We start from the raw sequence: 22,622 nt of genomic DNA on the forward strand, positions 1-22,622 counted from the left end.
CTCTTTTTCTATTTTTCATACCAAATATGACAATCTAACATATATTTTATTTTTCTATGCCAAATTATCTCCAACTTAACGACCCTAAGATTAACTAACAGTTTTATCTAAACTTGAGACCGCATGTCGCTTGAATCATGATCAGGCTTCATCACTGGGTCTGTGCATGCACTTGCACTTCATTTCTGGGTGATGAATCTGATTTTCTTAACCTAGCATAAGATGCTGAGGTGTAGAAGAGAACAAGAGTAAAATAATCATGAGATGTTATTACATGTGTACAAATCATTTAAAACTCAAAATTTAAATCCCATGTTTGAGAAGGGTATTATGATGTTATCTGTCTTGGAAGGCAGTGGACGTGTTCTTGCCTTGTAATTTTCAGCAGATTCGAGTGCTCGAGATGTCTGTAGAGCCATCTCAGCATGGAGTTCGAGACATGTCATAGCCATCTGCATATGATAACAGTTAGCTTTATAAATGAACAAAAACATGCATGTGGATGTATAATGATGACAACAATTAATTTATGATCACAACCAATGCATGCGTGCAATTATGCACCAAAAATTTCAGTCTAAGAAGATATTCAAAACAAAAATGAATAATTAGATGATAACATATTCATTGCATAAAGTCATAGTGCTGAAGTACATGCTAGGTCATCCACATGAAGATATCACAGCACTGATCATGAGAGACACATCCATAAAACAAAGAACCAAAATATAAACCCATGCAAAATTCTTTGTGCACGTGCGGGCCGACGGGAAAAAAAAATTTTCACGCATCGCATCCAGCCCCGCACGTGAACCAATCACTGCAGGCGTGCGCACGGTTCTACGCCGCCCACGGTGCACAAAAAATTTCTCATAAACCCATTTATCGAGTTTTGGCCCTTCTGGGAAAAATGTCCTTTATCAAGCTCGTAGATGAATTGGTTAGGAACTCTAAAAGCATGTGATTCTTAATTTAGAAATTATGGACATAGTTAATCATGACCGATGATGAGGATTCATACATTTGACGGCTAAGTATGAATTTTCATTAGTAGTCGAGCACATTTCCAGCATCAGGGACAATATAGAGGTAGTAATTTTTGGGAAAGAGTTTTTCAATTGATTGGGTATGGGTTAGCCAAACTAACACGATTATAAATGAGTCAAGTATGGGTTTAGCCCTCCAACCCAATGGGTGGCCATGAGTTTGAACAAACATTTAAAATCTCCTGAAATCTCTAGGATGGTGGTAATCAGGTGATGAGCTATGACCCAGCAAACGATTGGTTTGGACAATAAAAAAGACTACATGGTTAGTGATTAGAGAATAAAGAAACCAAAAAAAGCAAGAAAGAATGGCATGTTAAAGAACCAATTTTAATTTCTTTTCCTTGCTTTTCCACCTTATTTGTACGCAGATCCTAAATCCCCTATCTTTGGCTATATTTCATTTTCATCTATTATGATATATAATTGATAATAGAATGCTAATTGGGTTTATAGGTTTGGTATGGGTCCAATAAAATAAATGGGCTGGGTATGGGTCTGCATATTTCCTCTGATTATGGGTTGGATATAGTTTGAGCCTTTGAGGACTTTTTGACTCGACCAAACCCAATCCATTGCAACAACCCCCCCACCCCCACAAACATGAGAATGTCCTAGAATGAGAAACTGATAACTATTCCTGATTTATTCCAACGAACCAAATGCAATCTGAATGCTTTCTTCTGTTAAACAATCTAGTTGCCAAAAGATGAAAAAAATGAACGAGTTAAGCCAGTACAATTTGATAGTATCATTCATTAGAATAATGCTTATGTTATAATCCAATCTTAATTCTTAATATTGAATAATTTGGTAGGAAATTAGAAGTGTGAAACTATATATTCCTTTCTTGAAATTTTCTGTACTGGGATGTCCTGTCTATGCTAAATGAAGGGGCAATCTGGGATTTTTCTTCTGTTAAAAGAAACATGTTTCGACAAAAGAAAAAACAATGAAAAGTTACAAGCAAGTACAATTTGATAATATCATGTGCTAGAATAATGCTGATGTTATAATCTAATCTTAATTCTTAGTATTGAATAATTTGATATGAAATTTAAAGTGTGATATCATATATTCTTTTCTCGAATTTATTTAGAAGGATATCCTGTCAATGCTAAATGACAAAGAAGCAATGCTGAAGTTTTTCTTTTGCCTTTTAATTTTTTCTGATAGTAACAAATGCAGATTCTTAAACTGATCTGAGATCCAAATAACATGGCAAATCTAGAAGTAGATTGTGCCAAAAATTTAAACACGAGATATTTTAGAGAGACTACAGGGAAACTAATATGCATAAAAGATATAACTTTTCATAGACTGCTGAGTACCATCAAGCAATCAAGGAGTAATGGTTCTATACCAATCACAAACAAAAACAAAAAAGATGACTTGTATGAACAAGCTTAGCAAGAAGCAATAAAGCAGGCGAGGTAAGGTATATAGCACCATGTTATAAAATATTGGCATGGTAAAAATGTCATGCTGGTTGACATGTACTTCTTTCTTAAGTCAGCAAAGATAGAGTCCCAAATATGTAAGGGGCAAAATCCACTTAGAAACCAAGCATTTACTGCATTGTAGCTTACTGGTTGATATTATATGGTACACGGTTATACACACGCACACATACACAGAGAGAGGAGGGAGAGAGAGAGAGAGAGAGATCCAATCTCAACTTCGATCTTTTCTAAGGTGGCAAGAGAACTTGCTCATAAACTTTGTTTTCTGGATCCAAAGGAGAGAATACTACATGTCAATGTAACAATAACTCCTCACTCTAAATAGAATCTCTGAAAGTTAGTTGTTCAACAATTCCTTTTATTCACGCTTTGATTTCATCAAGCAAGTTCATCTCAATATTGCTTCTTATTTGCATCATCAATATGTGGGCATAGATTTTGTATGAAATTGGAGTGATCCTATAATGGTATCCGAACTTAGATCTTAGAACTGATTTTTTTATTACATCTGAGCAACATGGAGGAGGGAAAGGAAGAAAACAGAAGGATTTTAGGATCCCAACACCCCCACGACCCAGGAAATAGATTACAAGATTGGTAAGGGATCTGCCTGACAAGAGTAATTGGTGTACTTTTACAAATTAAATAGAACCTTGTTAAGTTCGAAGTCCATCAAAATTTCTTGGCAACAAAACTCTCCTAGCTCTGTCTTCTGAAGGAGTCCTCCTCCAGGGAGAGACAGGAAACCCTGTCATGCCTTTTCTTTCCTTAACGAAAGTATTTATTCCAAGTTCCTACCATAACAACCATAACCATCAAGCCTTGCCTCAAATATTTGTGGTTTGGGTTCATGAATGCTCATTTGCCAAGCATTTCTATTTAGGGTTATATCTGATGATATTTTTGAGCTATTGCAGATCCTTGTCACAACTTCCATCCATGTTTTTTTAGGTCTTCTGCTTTTCCTATATCCTTCGACAAATATATTCCAGGTTCATACGAAGACATAGAAACTTATACACCTAAACTCTAAAGCCTAGGACTTTCTCAACATGTAGCTGAATATGGTTTCTCCAGGACTTTTCCATCTCACCATTGGATCACCAGTGACCTTTGCTCTCTAATACCACCGGCCCTGCATATGCTACATCATGCACTCCTAAACAGATCCTTACCCTAGCTATTTTCGATCAGTAAGCCCAAATAATGCATCTGAATAATACAACAAAAGAAATACAACATGTTATGGACTTTGACCAGACCTAGACTAGGATTTCCCACCTTGCCTCAACTCCAAATATGCTTGGAGCTCCTTAGAAGAGCTAACAAAAGCACAGCAATAGGATCTCCAGCATGGCTCAAATAGGTAGGCCTAAAGATATATGAAGCAACCAAACACACTGTCCTCTATGTCGATAGGCAAATGAAGGTCCTATATACCACTTCACAACTCGATATTACTGCCACCTTCCAAAATCCTTTTTAATACTACCACATTATAACTCTCAAGTTTCAATTGATCTAATCTATGTACCTACTAGTATTTGGCACGTAACATGCATGTTATTTACCAAAGAGAAAAGAAGACTCGGAGTGCAAACAAAAGTATTAGGTGGAGAACATGAGCCCACCCTCATATTTGGCATCATACAGAGAGCATTTACTTCCTCCACTATCAAAATCTTTCTCACCCCAAACCCGGCATCATCCATGATGAAACTTGTAAAAAGGCACATCTTTCCTTTCTCACTGCTCGCTCTACTAGCACAAGAGAAGCACCACAACGAACAGAAGATCAGATAAATTAGCATACTATACTAGAGCAAGATTTGCCATCTCAGTTCCAAACCCTACACAGGTACCTTCCTGGTATGGTGTCACTACACCCTGTACAGATTGGTTCGGCATACCAAGACTCAGTGTGCCCCTAGTATGTAGTCTCCGTTCAATTCCAATATGGTATGAGATGCCTGATATGGGGCAGCACGCACCAGTACGGTGAACTTTGAACTGGACAATTCAATGGTCAGTGTTCAAAGCTTATCAGGGGCTATGCTACCCAAAATAACATTGTTTTAGAAACAATTTTAGAAGTAGATGCCCTTCAAGATATGAAATCTTTCATGTTACATGAGCTTACAAACAGAGAAATTCATGATATGATCTAACATCTTTGGCACCAATTTAGCAAGCATGGCCATCAACAACCTATTGTTTTAACTTCCAGTTCCAACATGTGCTCTGGATATGATAGAGACACCAGTCCTGGACTAGAGTACCGGAAAACTTCTCTGAAACCTAGGATGCTAAATCCATCATCAAATTCAGGGCATCTGGACCAAAGAAATAATGTGAAATTATAGATGAAACATGCTACTTAAGGGAACAATTTCATGTGCAGGAGCAAACAAGTATAACCCCAAAGAGCAACCTATGAGCGATGTACCAAACATCATGGCCAACTCATGAAAGAAGCGCATCATGTAGATTTAGATAATCTAAGTAAAATAAAACCAAATAAATGTAAGTTAAGGCCATCTATGTCTCATAATAGCACTAAAGCATTTCAGAACCATAATATTTTTCTTAAATATGATGTAGTAATCTAGTGGATTAGATGTAAATAAAGAAATAACGACTTTTTTTTTTTTTTGAATCATTCTACATCCCTGAGATTGTATTTTACACTCCTTTAAAAAGCATAGACAGCCTGCAGCCCATGTCATGTCCAACCCAGTATCTTAGCCAATGGAAGAATTCTTGCAACATATAGAAAGCTAGGAAAATTTACTTGATGATTTCTTTACAAGTTCAATCGACAAGGTTTCTGAAATAGAAAGGAAAATAGTATATGTTTGATTGATGCCATTCATGTGAGATAATGATTCCAGAACTTGTGATATTGCTAAGAAAATCTTTTTAGTGTCAAAAAGTAGATGCAGTAACTAAACCACACTTTTAAAGCAGGTGTACCATGAAAGTTAGATGGCTCTTGCAACTCAGGGTCAAACCAAGATGTCATGCAAAGTTTGGACAACACAAGATACACTTTAAGTCGTATTTTCCCTAGGTAGCATAAGATACAAAAAAAATATTCAAAACATCACTTGCTTATCTTCATCTATCAAATGCTTCTCTGCTAATAATATTTACGAAAAACTTCCACAGTATTCAATATGAACACTTGCTTGAAATACAAAATTTGAATCAAAAAGAAAATGAAGATGGAAACAGTATAAAGATGATATGCAAGTCTTTATTCAGGTCTTCAAAATACTTACTGATGAACATTCTGTATCGGGGTCAGCTTCAGCAACATGAAGGCCCATGTGCGAATCCACTCAACCCAACGGAAATCTCCTGATTGCCTTCGATTAAAGCAGATGCAACATATGATGGATGTAGAGCTACAAGTATACAAGAAGCAGCAAAAAGAACAGATCTCCTGACATATGCTTCTGCATGATGTGAGACCTCCCTGGCACAAACAAAAGCCAGTATTATAAACATTGCAATCTATCTTGATGCACCAATAAACCATTTAAGTTTATGGTACCTTGATCTTATCATATCAAGAAGGGCAGGAGCCAAAGCTGATGCTTCTGGATGCATAGCCATGCATTTCATGCAAACACCAAGCATGTAGATTAATTTTCCAAGAACAATAAAGTCCCTATCAAGCAGGTCTACTCCACGTCTTCTTTTGTCAAATCCGTGCATAGCAGGGAGCATAAAAGCAGCAGCATACAAAGGAAATCTATTTTTTGACAATTCCAGTTGGGAATCTTTTGCCTTATGAAGACTCCATATACGTGATTTTCCCACTTTGTTTGACCAGGTCTAGAAGGAAGTTCTCTCTCATAACGATGAGACCAGCTTAAAAACGTTCCTGGTTCTGCAACCTCCTTCCAGGGACCAGCTCCAGGAGGCCCTCTGCTACTAGGAATGAACCATGGTTGACTTCCAGAAATTGTAGATATCAGATCCCTCTGCTGATGTTTTGTTCTTACAATCTTAGAGTCAGCAAGCTCTTGTGCTGCCTCAATCATGACATCAATTATCAGAATACGCTGACCGACATCCACATTTGGTGAATATAGTAATTTGGTTAGAACATCCAAAGATTCAAATGGGCATGTGACAAGTAATGCAACTAGTGCCTTTTGCCTCTTTTCTTCAGCAGATTCCTCCTCTCCTTCTGTTGTCATGTCTGAGCAACGTACATGAACAAGTGCTTTAACAAGATCACCTGAATTATGTCGGAGTTCATCAGGTGATGCTCTTACAAGGTTTTCAGCAACATCAAGTGCTTTTTCCACCTGTAAGTAGACAATGTAAGAAATTTCACAGAAAGAACTCACAATTGAAATGCCTCCTTTTAACATGATATAGATTCCGGCATAGATGCTAACACGACATGAAAATTTTAATTATGAATTTAAGAACTTACACCATCTGGGTCATCAGCTTTTCGTAATGCTGCAGTAATCTCACCCAGCTGTGAGAATCTCTTCTGCAAATCTGCATCATCATCTGACAGATCATAAGGTTGTAACGATGAGTCACTTGAAGTCTCAGAATGTCTGCTTTCATCATCTTCTTCCTCTTCATCCCAGATATGTTCACTGTTTAGTGTAGCTGGATCAATAACTTCATTGGGATCTACCAACCTAAAGTCTGAAATCACAGTATCACCGCGATCGGTTTGATATTTCATATCCTTCTGCTTTTTTCTATTAGATGCACATTTCTTTTCCTTAGACAAAGAAAATTTTGATTCCTTATCTATAGTTTCATTGTTATGAGAAGCAGCTGCTATCTCTTTCTTTTGTGATAAAAGCCCAAATCCCCAGTCAACAGTCTCACGGCAATCATCATCTAGGTAGAGAGGATTTTTAGGATCAACTACTTTGGAGAACACCAATGCAATAGAACTAGCCATTTTCCGAACAAGATCAATGGGGCTCTCCAGTCTACCTATCAACAATAAAAATAAAAGGTTAGAAACAAAGAGCGGTTGTTGGGACAAAGCTTACTTGATTTAGAGAAAAAATACTACAGCTAACTCCTTGAAGAATGGAATGCAAGACATCCTTGGTCGTCTCTAATTCTTCCTTAGACATTCTCTCTATGCATAGACCAACAGCTGCAGTTACATCTGATTTTCACTTAAGGAAATACAAATACCTGATGATTAAATGTAATGAGTATGCTACTGACCAAAAAGGATACAAGCTTGCTGCTCCATGGGAGATGATTGAACAAACTCACGCCTGGACCAGATGCTAACCAGGCGTTGCACTGTAACTAGAAAATGTGATGTCTTTTGACCTTCCATTTGTGTATCAGCATTTGGTGGGCATTCAAAAACAGAAAACTGAAGAATCCATCTCAGGCAAGAGATAGGAAACACTTTCCAGGTTAGAAATTTATCAACAAGCATGGCCCTGAAATAAACAAACCAATCAATTTAAAGGAAAAAAACTGAATTTGATCCTTCCAGAGAGAACAGAAAAAGAAAACTTAAAAATTTTCTAGCTTCATAATTTTCAGTAACAGGAGTTGTGAGTAATGACATAGAGAAGAGCTCATAAAACATAGCTAGAAAAGACATGAAGATGCATGAGTACAATAGTCAAAACTCAAAAGTGAATTTCACAGATAGTTAAAGTAAGCTATTTCGCTGATATTGGCTCAAGTTAGCAGTTCAATCTGGATTCAAGTTGATGCTAAATGTGCAAAAAGGAAAGCCAACTGATGAGTTGTGTACTCAGTCAGCATTCACTAGGCATGGGAAGCACACTGCAAAACTTGGACACCATCCCTTAGGAAGTTTGTATACAAAAGGCAGAACTTTGTATTCGTGTAGAGATACAATAAAGGATTTTTTGACATTGTTTCAAGAACAATAAAAAAGATAAAAAGAAATTCAGCAAATATTGTAATTCAAGCTGGCTGATGTATCATGTAATATTTTGACTAGTTTACTTCATCTATCCATGAAAGAAAAGGGAAACAGCTGATATACAATACTAAAATTGCTATTCAGCATAGAATCTGTGGAAGGTCAGTTCACCTCATTGCAGCTTTTCGTTTGAAAGTCTGACTAAACACCAACCAAAGCATCCAATAAGCTTCAACATCGCTTACATTTTTGGTGGCTAGCTGGCGCAGCAACTCTTCAGACAACCTTTCCACAGCATATTGGTCTTTTGTTGCTTCCATCAAGTTTAACCAAAACAGGGATTCGGGTTTGGATTCAATCAGTTCAGGAGCTATAAGATCAACATTTGACGACAAGCAGCTACGAACATGATCAAGAATCCTAGGTATCATTTCAACTAGAAGAATATCTGAAAACAGATATAGCATTAGTAAAAGAGTACAGAATTATATATTACCATCTAAACCTCCAAAAGCAGAGGATAATGTACTGAATATTTTAAATATCTAGCCATTCCAAATTCAAAACACTGTGAATCTTAAGAAATAAGTTTGGTAGTATATCACAAGTCAACTTAAAACAAAAACACCTCATCTATAATCAAGCAAGGTTAGGTGAATATGGAGAACGAATAGGCACATTTGACGCCAAACCATGTGGCATTGACTACAATCATCTCTTACTTCAATTGTTAGCTTCCTTTGTCCACTCTTACAATACATTCCCAAATGCAAGGGAAAAATGGGAAAAGATTTTCGTGTATATGATATTAGCATCATGAGGAATTTTTGTCATCAGCTGCACTCTATCTCATCTCACTTCCATTAAACTAAATTTGAATGCATTGGCAAAGAAAACTTTTTTTCCATATATGCCACAATCTAATCTCCTGATAAATGCAGGAATAGAGGTTTTGTGTAAATCCCATAAACTCATAATAGAATATTTCTAGATTCCTATACACCCACTATTAGATAGCTGCCAACAAGCAGAAGCCAGAAAACACAATATGTGCCCCTACAACACCTTCATAACTCCAAATACTCAGATTCTTTATAGTTCCTCCTGAAATACACCAACCACCCCACGAATTGGTTGTTTCCAAGATTCGCCATCTCGGTACCGGACCCCGTACTGATAAAATCTTGCTGTAATGTTGGTACGTGATTTGTTACGGTATGATAGTGTCGGTGTGCTCCGAAACAGACATACCGGTACGAGACTGATATAGTATGATACGCCCCGTACCGGGCGATATAGAGCGGTACGGCATTCTATGGTTGTTTATATTGCCCTGCAAGATTTTGGAGGACAAAAAAATGTCATACGAGTGATGTCTAGGACAGATCTATGGATGACCATCATACCCTTAGTCAGCACAATACTTGATATAGCATGCATTGTAACCCCCTTTTGGCCAGTCGGTATTAATCCATGGTATTTTAAACTTTGCTCCTCTGGTTAACATTATCCTCCATTCATTCCTCTCATTATAATCTCAACACCCTTATGTACCTACCTTTGCTACCTTATATCTTCAATTCTTCATGGCATCTATTGATTAACACGAAAGCATACTCCCAGTTGTTTGTAGTTCTTCATCCATGGCTTTGTGTAACTTGGTACATCCTACAAACTCAGCTCATCCACTGCTCCACATCCATTTTAAATCGAACTATTGTTGAAATGCTACTTCTTCGTATTTATCTATTCACTCCTACAAGTCTTCATAGTCTGTATAAGTCTGCACATCAATTGCATATTATATTTGTTTACAAAATCATTGTCTTATTATCAATATAACTACATTGACTCTATATTATATATGTATATTCATGCATGCCTAATTTGGTTTTCTATCACTAGAGTTGGCACAGATTCTAGTGTATATTTGGTTAGCACCCAGAGAGAGCATATTTGCTTTTACAATTTCTCCTAATCTTAAGTGAAAAAAGGGTGTAGACGAAGTACAACTATATCAAACTGATAATTCTCTCGTACAGCCCAAAGCTATGAGTGAAGATAAGGCTTCCCTAAAAAGTTGGTAACTGAAAGAAATCATTCACTTGAGGGAATCAGTAATGCCCTGAAACAGCAATGGGAAACCAAAGAAGTCTGCATATGGTAAAAAATCTAAACCAACTGATATCACATAGGCAGGCTTAAGCATCTCATCAAATTGTAAATACTAGACCACATCCTCCATGTAGAGATGGACGATAACATCACTTAGCTTCATGCATGATGGATGATGACATCCATTATTGTCCAAGGAAACAAAAGCAGCAAATGCATGAGGGAAGCTCAAACCTTAACCCTCTGTTTGGTACGAATGATGGATTGGAGAAGAATGGATAAGAGAAGATGGATGGATCTTCCATTCATCCTCCCATGCATTCTGCAAAACATGAAAGGATGGATAGGAATGATTCTCTCCTCTGCTTAGTATAGGATGAATGAAAGATGGATGGACGATAATTGTATGACATTTTACTAAATTACCATTGATAAAAAAGTATTATTATTAATTTATAACACTTATCTATACTAAAAAAGTAGAGCAATATATAAATTTAATCTTTATAATTTATAATTATATAAAAATATATAAATATTTAATTTTATTTTAATTTAATAAATAATTTTATAAATTAATATATATGAATAAATTTACTTATATACTAATTATATAAATAACTAATTAATTTATAATTTAATTTAAATAGTTAATTAATTTTATACAAATAATTAATTAAAAATAGTGAATATAAATAAAAATAGAAGATAAGTCTAATTATTTACTTATAATTATGAAAATTATATGTTGAAATTAAAATAATTAGTAATAAAATTTAATAGTATAGGGTAAATAGTATAGGTAAAATAATATATATATATAAATAAAATGAATAAAAAAGTGAAAAAGTGTTTGGTTTTCGTCAAAAAGTTAACGAAACGTAATAGAAACCCACCCCTCATATGCTCTATCCATCCATCCTTGCATCCTCCTAAATGATGCAAATTGGTGGGCCTAAGCAGATGGGCAATCCCTCCTTTTCATCCATCCTTCCTAAATTTTTTGAACGAATGGTGGATGGAAATCATTCATCCCTCCGGTCTCATTCATCCTTCCTCTTGTGATCCCAACCAAGCACACGATACATACACCTTTTAGTAACTATCTTTCGCCTAATAATATTTAAAGAACCATATAAAAAGGTATGTTAACACGGTAAGGGAACAATTCTAGAAACAGAAAAGGAAGTTCTTTCTATAACAAGGAAATGACTGCATGACAAGAAAGACACGATGCAGAGGTACTTGCTCATAGGGATTACTTCCTCAAAAGCTATGGTTTGGACTCTCAAGTACAGAAGAGATATCCAATAACTAAATCCTGAAAGATAATTAACACTTTTGGTGTTTGGCTTTCTAGTTTTGTTGGCATATAAATGAAGTGAGGCTTACATAGGATTTCATGTCAATATCGATAGTTTATAATCTATGTAAAGCATAAAACATGGTTGGCCACCACACTTGCTGTCATCTATGCCTGCTCAGTTGTGTGAACCTGGTGGACACTCTAACAGATCGATGATTTCATTCCACCAATTCAATAAATGATATATGAGTACAAGAAGACAGCATGTGCATGTCTTTTTTATTAGGAGCAGTACAAAATTCCGATTACCTGTAGATCCACGTCTACAAATCCGGGAAAATGTTTCCCCAACAAATAAGAATGATCCATCCAGAACATTTCTATTTGAGGCATCTTTCTTATTAAGTAGTTCCATAGCTCTTTCTTCTGCTCCAACCAGAAGTTGTTTGGTAATTTGTTGGAAGAACAAGCTTAGTAATATGGTCAAGGTTAAACACAAAATGAAAACTGACAAACCACAAAATAATTTAAAAGATGAGTAGAATGAAAAGAACCTTTTCTTTTACAATAGAAAAGACAGATTTCGAGAAAGGCAAGGAAAGAAACTCAACTAAACCGAAGATAATCTAGAAAGTCTATGATCCATTATGATAATATTCTGTACAGTGCAAATTGCAATCATGAATGTTCATCAGATGTACATCAAAGGGGTATTATTCACAAAAAATTAAGAGGTAAAGATAATTATTTGCAAGATATCCTACCATTTAGAGGTTTTCTTAGCAAATCAAGATAGATTTAGGTTCACTGTCTTGATACTGGACCCTTTAGTGGTACCATCTTTTTACAATATTGGTATGCGGTAGGACCGGTATGATACTGTCGGTACAATATGGTACAATGTACCAATATGGTACCGATATGGTATGCCCCATACAGGTGGTATAGCAAACACTGATCTATATATATATATATGTGTTGTTTGTATGTTTTTGTGAAATGCATTTTTCAAACAGGAACCATAGGAGGATACTGTGACGAAAGTGCAGGTAAAGCCTCCAATCTTGCTTTGTCAGGAATTGATGCAAGTAGTTGTGCCACCCTAGATATGAACATTGACATGTCTGGCTTAAGCAGTTCATCACCATATTCATCACTTGAATATGGGAGTCCAAACTCTCCAACCATGCGATGCACTCCCTGATTCTCAAGCAAGCATAGTACCAATAACCTGTTGCAAGTCCAGTGGGCAAAGAGTTCATGAAATTTCATACAGCAAAATGTAAATGGGAAAAAAAAAATGTGGTATAGATTTCATGGATTACAAGTTATTAGACGAGAGACAAGGCTTGTCCACCATATGGAATCAAAGTTTGATAATGTTTTGCCACTGGCTGCCAATAAATTCACATTAACTACCTCACTAATGCACATTGGAGAAGAAGAGATGCCTCGCAATGAAAGACCAGTTGGCCAGGTGAACTTTCTTAGCGGTTAAGCATTCAGGGTTGCAAAAGCAGGAAGTGATCATCCAATGTTCCAGTAGGCTTGTAAAGAATCAAGACAAGAAGGAAGAAGGCTAGGTATGATATGAGAAACTGCATATTTCTAAGGCATAAATTATAAGCCTTGGATTATTAACACAGTGCTGTGTATGAAGCAATACAATATGATAAAGAGCACAAACTTAACAAAAAGGAAAATGCACATGGAGCCACATAAAAAGTACACTCAGCTTCTAAGCTTTATATGCAGATCCAACTCCAAGCAAGTGTGATACACTGCACATGCATACGTACCTAGATACATAAACACGGGCATATGTGCATACATATACATAAGGATTCAAATACAGACACCGTGTATGGAACTGGTTTTCCCTGGTACCATACCATATGTACCAACTCTCAGCACAATGGTGCATACCGATACCATCTTCTTTAATTTGGGTCTCACCAGCCTCTCATACTCTCAAATCCTCAACTTTCTTTTTTTTTTTTTTTTTTGGTTTCAATCCAACTGTTGATGGTGGGAGGTTGGAATAATGGTATTGGATGCAAAAGCTACAGACAGGGCTACAGTGGGAGGAGAGGATTTGGGAGATCGGACAGCCAAACTAGATGGAGGAGTCAAGAAGAGAATGCTTTGAGGGCTCTCAAGGAGGGGGAACTCATTGTCGACACTTGGAGGGGCCGAGGGTCTAGAGGTGGTGCCACCAAGAGGATAGGATGCAAGAGGCGATGGAGGTGAGTTCAATAGAGAGAAAGGAGAGGATCAAGAGAGGAGGTGTTGAAGGGAGTTCAAGTTACAACCCAGATCAGGTTTGAGTTGGCACCAATTTATGGTGCACAAAACCCGGTTTTTGTCTCATCCTATTAAGTGGGATGATGATAATATTTTTTGGACTATAATATCAATACTAAAAACAATAACAACTAAAAATCTATGCTTCTTATTTAGTACTTAATACTAACAGCAATAGTTGTAACACGATTGAAACTAACATCCAATGTAACCATCAATTTTGACATGTACTATCTGCACAGGGCCACATAAGTGAACCACAATGTTTGGCCCCACACCACAAAGCTACTGGGCCACATATGCAGATAAAAAATGATAATTGAGCCATGTGTATGACTGCATAATATGAAGTGGATTGAATTTTCTGTGCACATGTGGTACAACCACATATACTGATCGCATAAAAATAATACAACAAGGTCAAGAGACCGCCACCACATAGGCAGCCTCATGCATCACATTTTAAAACACTTGAAAATGGTGTTTCGGATGACCACCAACTAAAAATGGAAAACCTGCATTTCAATATAGGCAAGGGGCACATGACCAACTTGTTTTACCATATAACCATCAACCTTTATTTCCTTTTATCCTCTCTTTTTCATCTTGTCTCCCTCCTCTCCTTTATTTCCTTTGATTCTCTCAATGACTCCATTCTCCAATTGTTTTGAAGGAATACGGAGTTTGTGGGAAAAAAAATGGAAGTAATAAATTCAGTTGCTTTATCAGATCTCACAGACAACAACATTACCAAGCTGAATTTAATTCTTAGAGCAGAAGAACTCAAAGATTCAAGCAATTCTGATACACATTTCACATGGTAAATCCTTGTCATTCTACGAAAATTGTTAACATCAATAACATAATATTAAGATCAAAATCACTAAGAAATTATAAACTCCCTAAAGATATAGCAATTATTGAATTTGGATTTTCTAATGGGAATGCACACAAAGAATGTGGGTTTGGTCCCCCTAAACTTAACAATAGCCATTACCAAACAACTTATCAAGTTCTCCAGCTCACATAAAGTGAGAAGGCCCACTCAAAAGACTTTGGAGTCTAGGTCAACCGGTCAAAAAGAAGTCCAGTAAAAGAATAATAAAACCGATGAAGAAAGAAAATAAAAGAAATAAAAAAGAATCACAAACCAGCAAAAAAAGAATAAAATTAAATCTTTTTTCTTCTCAACAACCAATAAATAACATATTAAGAAAAAGAAAGATAAATTTGTTCCATACATCTCACTATCATGTGCCCTCATGTTCCATGAAATCAACTATGACCAGCCATCATGATTACTTTTCCAAACTTAAACCATGCTGCATGCAGTCAAGCTTGACAGGTTTGCACTTGAACCATTGTAGTAGTACAGAGACTCAGAGAGTATCTCTACATGCTAAGGATCACCAAATAAAAGCTCAATATACGAAGCAGAATACCTTTCGATATTTAAGCAGATAGAATTAAGATCAGCATCTCTATCGGTTCCACTTTGCTTTAGAGCAGGAACCAGGGCTTGCACAATTTCAGTTGGAGGTCCCTCAATGAAAAATGAATCATAAACTTGTTTCCTTGCTGATAGAGGAAACAATGGGAGCCAATTTAATGCAACATCTGCACATTTCAATGTGATGCTAGTCACTGAACAGTTAAAAAATTTATGTTGTCAACAGTACAGTTATTCGCTAAATAATTTATAGCACCCAACTGCCCCAGCGTATCATTGTTAAAATTTCTAATACAGGTATCACAGGAATACTCCAGAAAGATTAAAATCAAACCTATGCTCCACAGCATACATGTACTTAAGTTCAAGAGAACAACTGACTTCAATTACTCAACAAATCTTGAATACTGGATGCCATCAAATAGACTGATGCTGGATTTAGATCAAGTTGTTTGAAACAAACGACTAGCTTGTTTACCAATAAGGATTAAGTAAAGAATCATGAGTTTTCGCCCAAGATATTGAACTACTTGAGTAAAAATAAATTAAGCTAAGTAAGAAAGCTAAAAACAATTTCACGAGTTTCCAATAATTTTCACAAGCTTCAGCAGAAAGAATCCATCACTATCACTAAGTAAACTAACCAATTAAACTTATATAAACATTATCTTCATCAAGCAAAATTAATTAAACAGCAAAATGACACCATTAATTCCTCAAGCAAGCTAATGTTTTAACTTTTAACACAATCAGTTAATACTGAAGTAAAATGCATTAACAAACAATTAAAAACATAGCCAAGATGTGTGGCCTGAAAAACAGATTGTCATGTAAACAAGATGATCTACCAACCAAAAACAACAAAGGATTTTTAGGAGAAGTGGGAGGTATGGAGCTAGAGAGACTGTTAGTTGATGAAGCTTCCTCGAATCACAGATGAAATATTGATTAAGCATCAATAGCAGAGTTAAATATGTGGACTTCCTGCAACAAGCATATTGTCCAAGTCCAAGGAGCACAAAAATGAGACACAATAAACAGCTAAAGCCTTAACAGTCTTGAAATCCTTTACCAAATTTGACAGAAGAGATGATTTAAACAAGCAGTGGTTCAAGCACCATAATTAAAACGGATCACATCATAGGCATTGTTGAAATGTCATGATGTAGCATAAGGAGAATTGAGTGAAGAAAGCATAATCAAGATGATCACGTTCATAACGTAAGTGATCCAACCTAGCCATATGACTTGGTTGCACTTGAGGCAGGCAGCTCGGATCCAGACTAGCTCATAAAGGAGCACAAAGCACAAGCTCTGATGTCACAAGTCGATACTAAATGAAAAAAGGGATAGCAGTATCGACCATGATGATGACAATGAATTTTGTTAATCTTTAATGGAATAAATGCATTTTCCTTTATGAAGGGAATATGAAAAGGCATGCATACATCTTTCAAAAGAAACTTAAATACTGATTTCACTTTTTATTTTAAACCACCCTATTTCTCCCTTTCTTTAACTTCATTTGGTGTTTCAATGAAGAAAAAACACAATCATTTGCATAGCCTGAACTGCATTGAGCCAAGCAGGCTCAATACTTGACTTCCGCTTCAGTAGACCTCCAGCAAGATCAACCAATTCTTCTCATGAATTGACCGTATACCCATTCAAAAGGTAAATCCCAACCAACCATTGCTGGCAACAACAACCAGCCTGTAGTCATGGGAGCAACCAATGGTTGGACATGACCAATGAAGTGAAGCACAGCTGCTTCATCATCATCCACATAGAAACATAATTTTCAGTTCTAGGCATTCAGACTCTTATTCCATCTACAGTTCATCCTACCCATTAACTGATAACCCACATATCTCCAAGTGCGCCACATTCAGAGATCAAGACATTCAAAACATGCCAATAACATATCCTAAAGCTGTACATCCTATTAGTTGTAGCTCATATTAACCGATATGTTGTCATTTACAATATCAAAAACAAAGAATTGGATGAACTTCTTAAGACAGCATGAAAAGTGGTATAGGTCCTACACCAGTAAGATTCAGTATCATTACTATACATGTTATCTATGTTTTCTTTTGGGTAATTGACATTGATAGCCAGAGCTTTTTAGAGTATTATAAGTTTGTTTCATTCAGTATTAGACAGTTTTTAATGTCATTTTACGAGTAACATCAATCCAGGATGCTTGTTTAAGGATTCTTAAGTTGTGTATACAAGTCATAAAGTAATTCACTTCAAAACAGGAATCTAAAACAGTTTAGAGAAGAGATCTATCTTATTATCATTTTTATAGTGTCTCCGTAAAGTGTTATATAACTTTTGGCGTCCATATGTACGATTAAGCAGCAACATATCTCATGATCGGTTGTACTCTGTCAATCCTAAGAATCAAGACATGATTATATTATAGTTATTACTTAAATTTTTACATTGATAAAATACTTAGTGTAGCATAGTGAATTAGTGATATTATGATTATATATTAAAAACATGAAGAAAACATCCCCAAACTAATACAAGGTTACAAATAAATATAGAGAATGATATCCAACAAAACAAACCCATAGACTATTATTTAAATTTATGGCATATGAAAATGAAACTTCAAAAAATTTATATAAAACCTAACTAATAACATCTCAGATAGACTCATTTTGCTATACACAGATTGAAGCACATAGAATAGATATGACTAATTTTTTAGAATAAAAAACATTGATTACATACATAACATCTAATTAAAGGAAAAAGGTTGCAAGTAAATGCGTAAGCTTACCATAAATTAAGATTCTAGACATTGTTGGAAATGCAGATCCATGATAGAAAGCATGTCTCCAGTCATTGCTTTCAGCTTTAGTTGGATGCATAACATCCAGGACCTAATAAAAAGTCATAAATTAATCATAACACAAACCTTATTATGGAGGAAGTCAACTTCCTTGTAATCATTTTCCTCATAAAGAATCTTAACTTAATTATGCATTATTTATACCAAGCGACAAGCTTTGTTTATGTTTGAGTTGAAAGACTTTCACATTGCCAGAGTGCCTAGAATAGTCTAAACTGACTCTCTGCCAAATGTTAGCAATCTTACTCTAAGTGGTTAAGCTAATGGAAAGAATCACCACTTGACCCATGAATGCTTTCACTCGCCATGATCTGTAGCTTTAAGTGTTATGAATTCTCACTAATAAAATCATAGGCCCATCAAGAGGAAAGGTCTAGAACTACTCACTCAAAAAATGGGCTTCCTATATTGTCCTGCTAATTTTAAGAGAAAGAGAGTTTAAGTCAAAAGTCTTTCTTCTTCTTTTTCTTTTTCTTTTTTTGTTTTTTTTTTTTCCTTTTTTTTTTTTTTTTTTTTTTGTGGGTGGGTGTGTGAAGAGGAGGCAAGAGACCTCAATGTCTAACATAACAAGAACTAAAAAAATTAATTTTTAAAAGTAAAAAGAGGTCAAATAGGATGACCGTGGCTGGGTCGCAAAACATCCGTGTTCATTAGGTCATAATCATCTTTTTCTAGCTCAACAAGGCTTGTAATGATACAACTTCTATGTGGCACTAGTGTAGATCAACTCAACTAAAGCCAAACCAACTTGATTTTGAAAAGTGTAAATGGAAATACAGATCCACCTCCACCCACCTAATCTCTTTTTCTTTCCTTTTGCCCCACCTTTACCTGTTTTCCTCTTTCCCCTCCTCTTCCCCTTGCCCTTCTTCCTCCTCCCATCCTGTCCACATATTTTCACTCTCCTCTCTTTGACACCACTCCTCCCTCCTCCACCACCTTTACCATGCTTTATCCTACTCCTATTTCTTGATAGTTGTCCCATGCCCTCTTACTTCCTCCTCCTCCCTTCAAATACTCCTCTTCCTAACCATCCTCCTCTTCTTCCTCCTATCCCCCTTCCTCCTCTTATTCTACCTCTGAATCCTCCTCCATCTCTTTTCTTCCCTTAGGTGAATGACTAGAGAACGGATGTAGTCCAATCCTAACCTAACCGCATCACCTTGGAAACACCTTGCTCCAATTTACATGGTGATCCCTTGCTCTAGTGGACTTGACCTAATATACAGATGATCTGGACCTGTTTCTAACTCTAAGCCTGAACTTGAATTACTTCCTTGGTTGCACTGGACCTAATCCAATACAATGCAATTGTAGGCTATAAGTAACAATGAAACGACGATTTTCAACTGACCTCTAAAGAATGCACTGAGGTTATATGTTCCTGAAAATGCTGCATTCCTACATGAACTACCAACGTAGTCTGAAGCACAGCTGGTTTTCTATGTTCAGAAATTAGGAAAAGAAAATAGTAGGAATCTGGTAATGACGATGATAGCTCTTCATTCTATGGTAGATAGTAGTATTACAACACCCCAATCAAAGCCATAATGGGCCATTGGATTGTCAATTAACATGGGCAGTAGTCAAAAATCAAAATGTTTGTTTAGGATGCCCATATGTTCACAGGATTCACCATGGGAGACTTTGCACTCTATCCAAAAGCTATTTTCTGATCCTCAATCTTCGAAGCATGTAGATCACAAGGGACATATGTCACCTAGACACTTCAATTTTCAGAATTGCAATGAGAATACTTCTATGCATGAATGTTTGGCTCTCATATTGAGTGATTAAGCAACAAAAAGGGATGAGGATTGCTAAACTAAGTTAGGATATGGACAAAATTTTCTTGTCAAGTGTCATAAATCTTACATGAAAAGTTTGGCGCATTTCTTGAGATCGAGATTCTTTTTTTTTTTTTTATGATTTAAAAAATACAGTTACTTTAGTATTATGTTTAGTGAATTTCTGCGAAAATGCAAGGAAGGTTCTAAAAAGTGGCCACAAGTGTGTAGGTGGCTGGGGCATCACATAGTACCTAGGCAATAGGCGAGCACCAAAGCAAGGACCTAGGTGGAAGAGGAAACAGGTGGCAAGATGAGGTAGCAGGTGAGTAAGAAGGATGGAAGGCAGAAGAGGAGGGAGACAAGGTGCAGGAAGAGGGGAAGAAGGAAGAGGAGAGCTGATTGAGAGAAGAATAAGAAGAAAGCAAGCCAAGAAGGAGAAAAGGCAAAGCCAGAGGAGGCCAGATATCTCTGTCTAGGCTGCATATATGGACCACCTATATCTGTCTATGGTCTGGTGCTTATTGGGTCCATTTAGCCATATGCAAGGAAGCCAACTGACAGCATACTTATATGCAACCACATGGAGTACCTTTAGAACTTTTAGAATATTGTACATATAATTTTTTTTTTTTTTTTGAATTAGAAGAAAAGATTTGCTTTGGGATATGGGATATCCAAGATGAAGAATCTTGAAAGTGGCATTAATCAAGATATTGAAGGAAGACTCCAGGAGGTAATTCCCTTTAAAGTGAACACCCTTGCTTTCATATTCTTCTCTGCCCTGTAAACCATCACTTCAAATACATAAAATGAATGATCTAAGAAGAAGAACCTAACACCTTGTTTTTTTATGAATTTAAAGGATTATTTATTCAAAGGAGCACCTTGTTGGGCGCCACACTTGGTGGGTTTTATGCAATTTCAATCAAAAATTGGATTAGGCTATGAGGTTTTCTGGCAGTGGTGATTCTGGTACATCGGAAATATGCAAGAAATGCTGGAAACTTTCTAGGTGGCCATTCCCCTCAAAGTAAATCCCATCTTTTTCTTCTTTTGCTTGCTTTTCCCAGACCAACTTTCTAGTGGTTGCATCCATAAATCCAGTAAGAACCTTGCGCTTTCTATCTATGAAGGTCTTTAAAAAAAACATTAATAAATTTAAATAATACCTGGCTTCTGTGACGTCGATCCATTACACCTGCAGATAAAAACAACGAGATAAGTGAGAAAAGTAAAAACACACTCATTCATTTTCTTTATCTGAAAAAAAAAAAAAAAAAAAAGTTGTTTCCTGAAATTTCATATGATAACTGTTTTAATTTGCCGGATTAAATTTATATCTTTTAATTAAATTAATGAACTATACTAGATTGAACCGTAAGAAAGAAGAAATATACAAATGGCTGTTAATATAATTAAGAACCTAAACAACAAAAAGAGAAGAATAAGATAGCGAAGGGAATGGTTTGCAATCGAACCGGATACGCGAGAGGAATCGACGGGAAAAAGGAGGACAGCAAGCGAATGGAGGGCGCAAATCACTTCGTCGATGTGCCTCGCAGCGTCGATCACAGAGGAGACATCGCCAACCTTTCGAAGGAGTTGGTCTTCCAGCTCTCTTCTTCCCCTGCTTCCACTACCGCCTTTCTCCTCTTCCATGGCCAAAGCTTGCTGCTTTCTCGCTTCCTACGTGGTTAAAGACCCGACCTGGGGTCCCCGAAATAGAGATAGGTTAATTAGTTCGTACCGAAGCGTTCCACCGGAACAAGTTAAAAACCCAATCAACGGGTGGCCGGCGGAGGAGCAGCCGGGGTGGCGGATGACGGTGAAGATATTGTGGCTGGCGGAGGAGCAGGTGGCGGCGGATGTTGAAGAGGTGGTCGCCGGCGGAGGAGCGGGCGGGGGTGGGCAATGGAGAGCGAGAGCTCGAAGAGTCCGAGGATGAGAAGAGGATTTCGTGCCGCTTATAATATATCGGCCGACATCTTGTTTTTGCTTTTCTACCGGACTCATTTACGATCTCCTCCGAGACGAACCGTTACAAAATTTATCTCGGTTTGGGCCACCCTGATCCACTTTCATAATTCCATCCAATGTTTTTAAAATATACGTATGACCCAGTCAAATATAAAAATTTAAAATTTAAAATATAAAATATTATTAAAATATAAAATATAAAATATTTTAAGATAGAAATTATATATGTATTAAAATGGAAGGCATCTACATTGGTAAAGCCTTAGTTGGACATATAGAGTTTTGAGAAAAATGAAAAGAAATACCTATGAGCAATTGCTGCCAAACTGAAGGTCCTCATCGAGATTCACTTCTCTTGCTGGACCAACACCAATGCCAAGCCCTTTAAAATCGTTGA

The 22,622-nt window shown here is 36.5% G+C and overlaps 1 protein-coding gene across 1 annotated transcript; it reads right to left on the reverse strand.

Annotated features, from left to right (window-relative positions):
* Positions 1-233: 233 nt before the first annotated feature.
* LOC105038727 (uncharacterized) lies at positions 234-22,157 on the reverse strand. Its single transcript, XM_073260637.1, is given in 16 exon segments — positions 234-452; positions 5,791-5,828; positions 5,831-5,854; positions 5,857-5,987; positions 6,066-6,333; positions 6,336-6,828; positions 6,960-7,486; positions 7,569-7,667; positions 7,742-7,956; positions 8,586-8,862; positions 12,145-12,305; positions 12,869-13,066; positions 15,582-15,756; positions 18,387-18,489; positions 21,418-21,446; positions 21,727-22,157. Coding segments are annotated over 16 exon segments (3,075 nt in total). The 5' UTR covers positions 21,908-22,157; the 3' UTR covers positions 234-296.
* Between the last annotated feature and the right edge of the window lie 465 nt (positions 22,158-22,622).

Source organism: Elaeis guineensis, chromosome 1, assembly GCF_000442705.2.
Source record: "Elaeis guineensis isolate ETL-2024a chromosome 1, EG11, whole genome shotgun sequence".
Lineage (NCBI taxonomy): Eukaryota > Viridiplantae > Streptophyta > Magnoliopsida > Arecales > Arecaceae > Elaeis > Elaeis guineensis.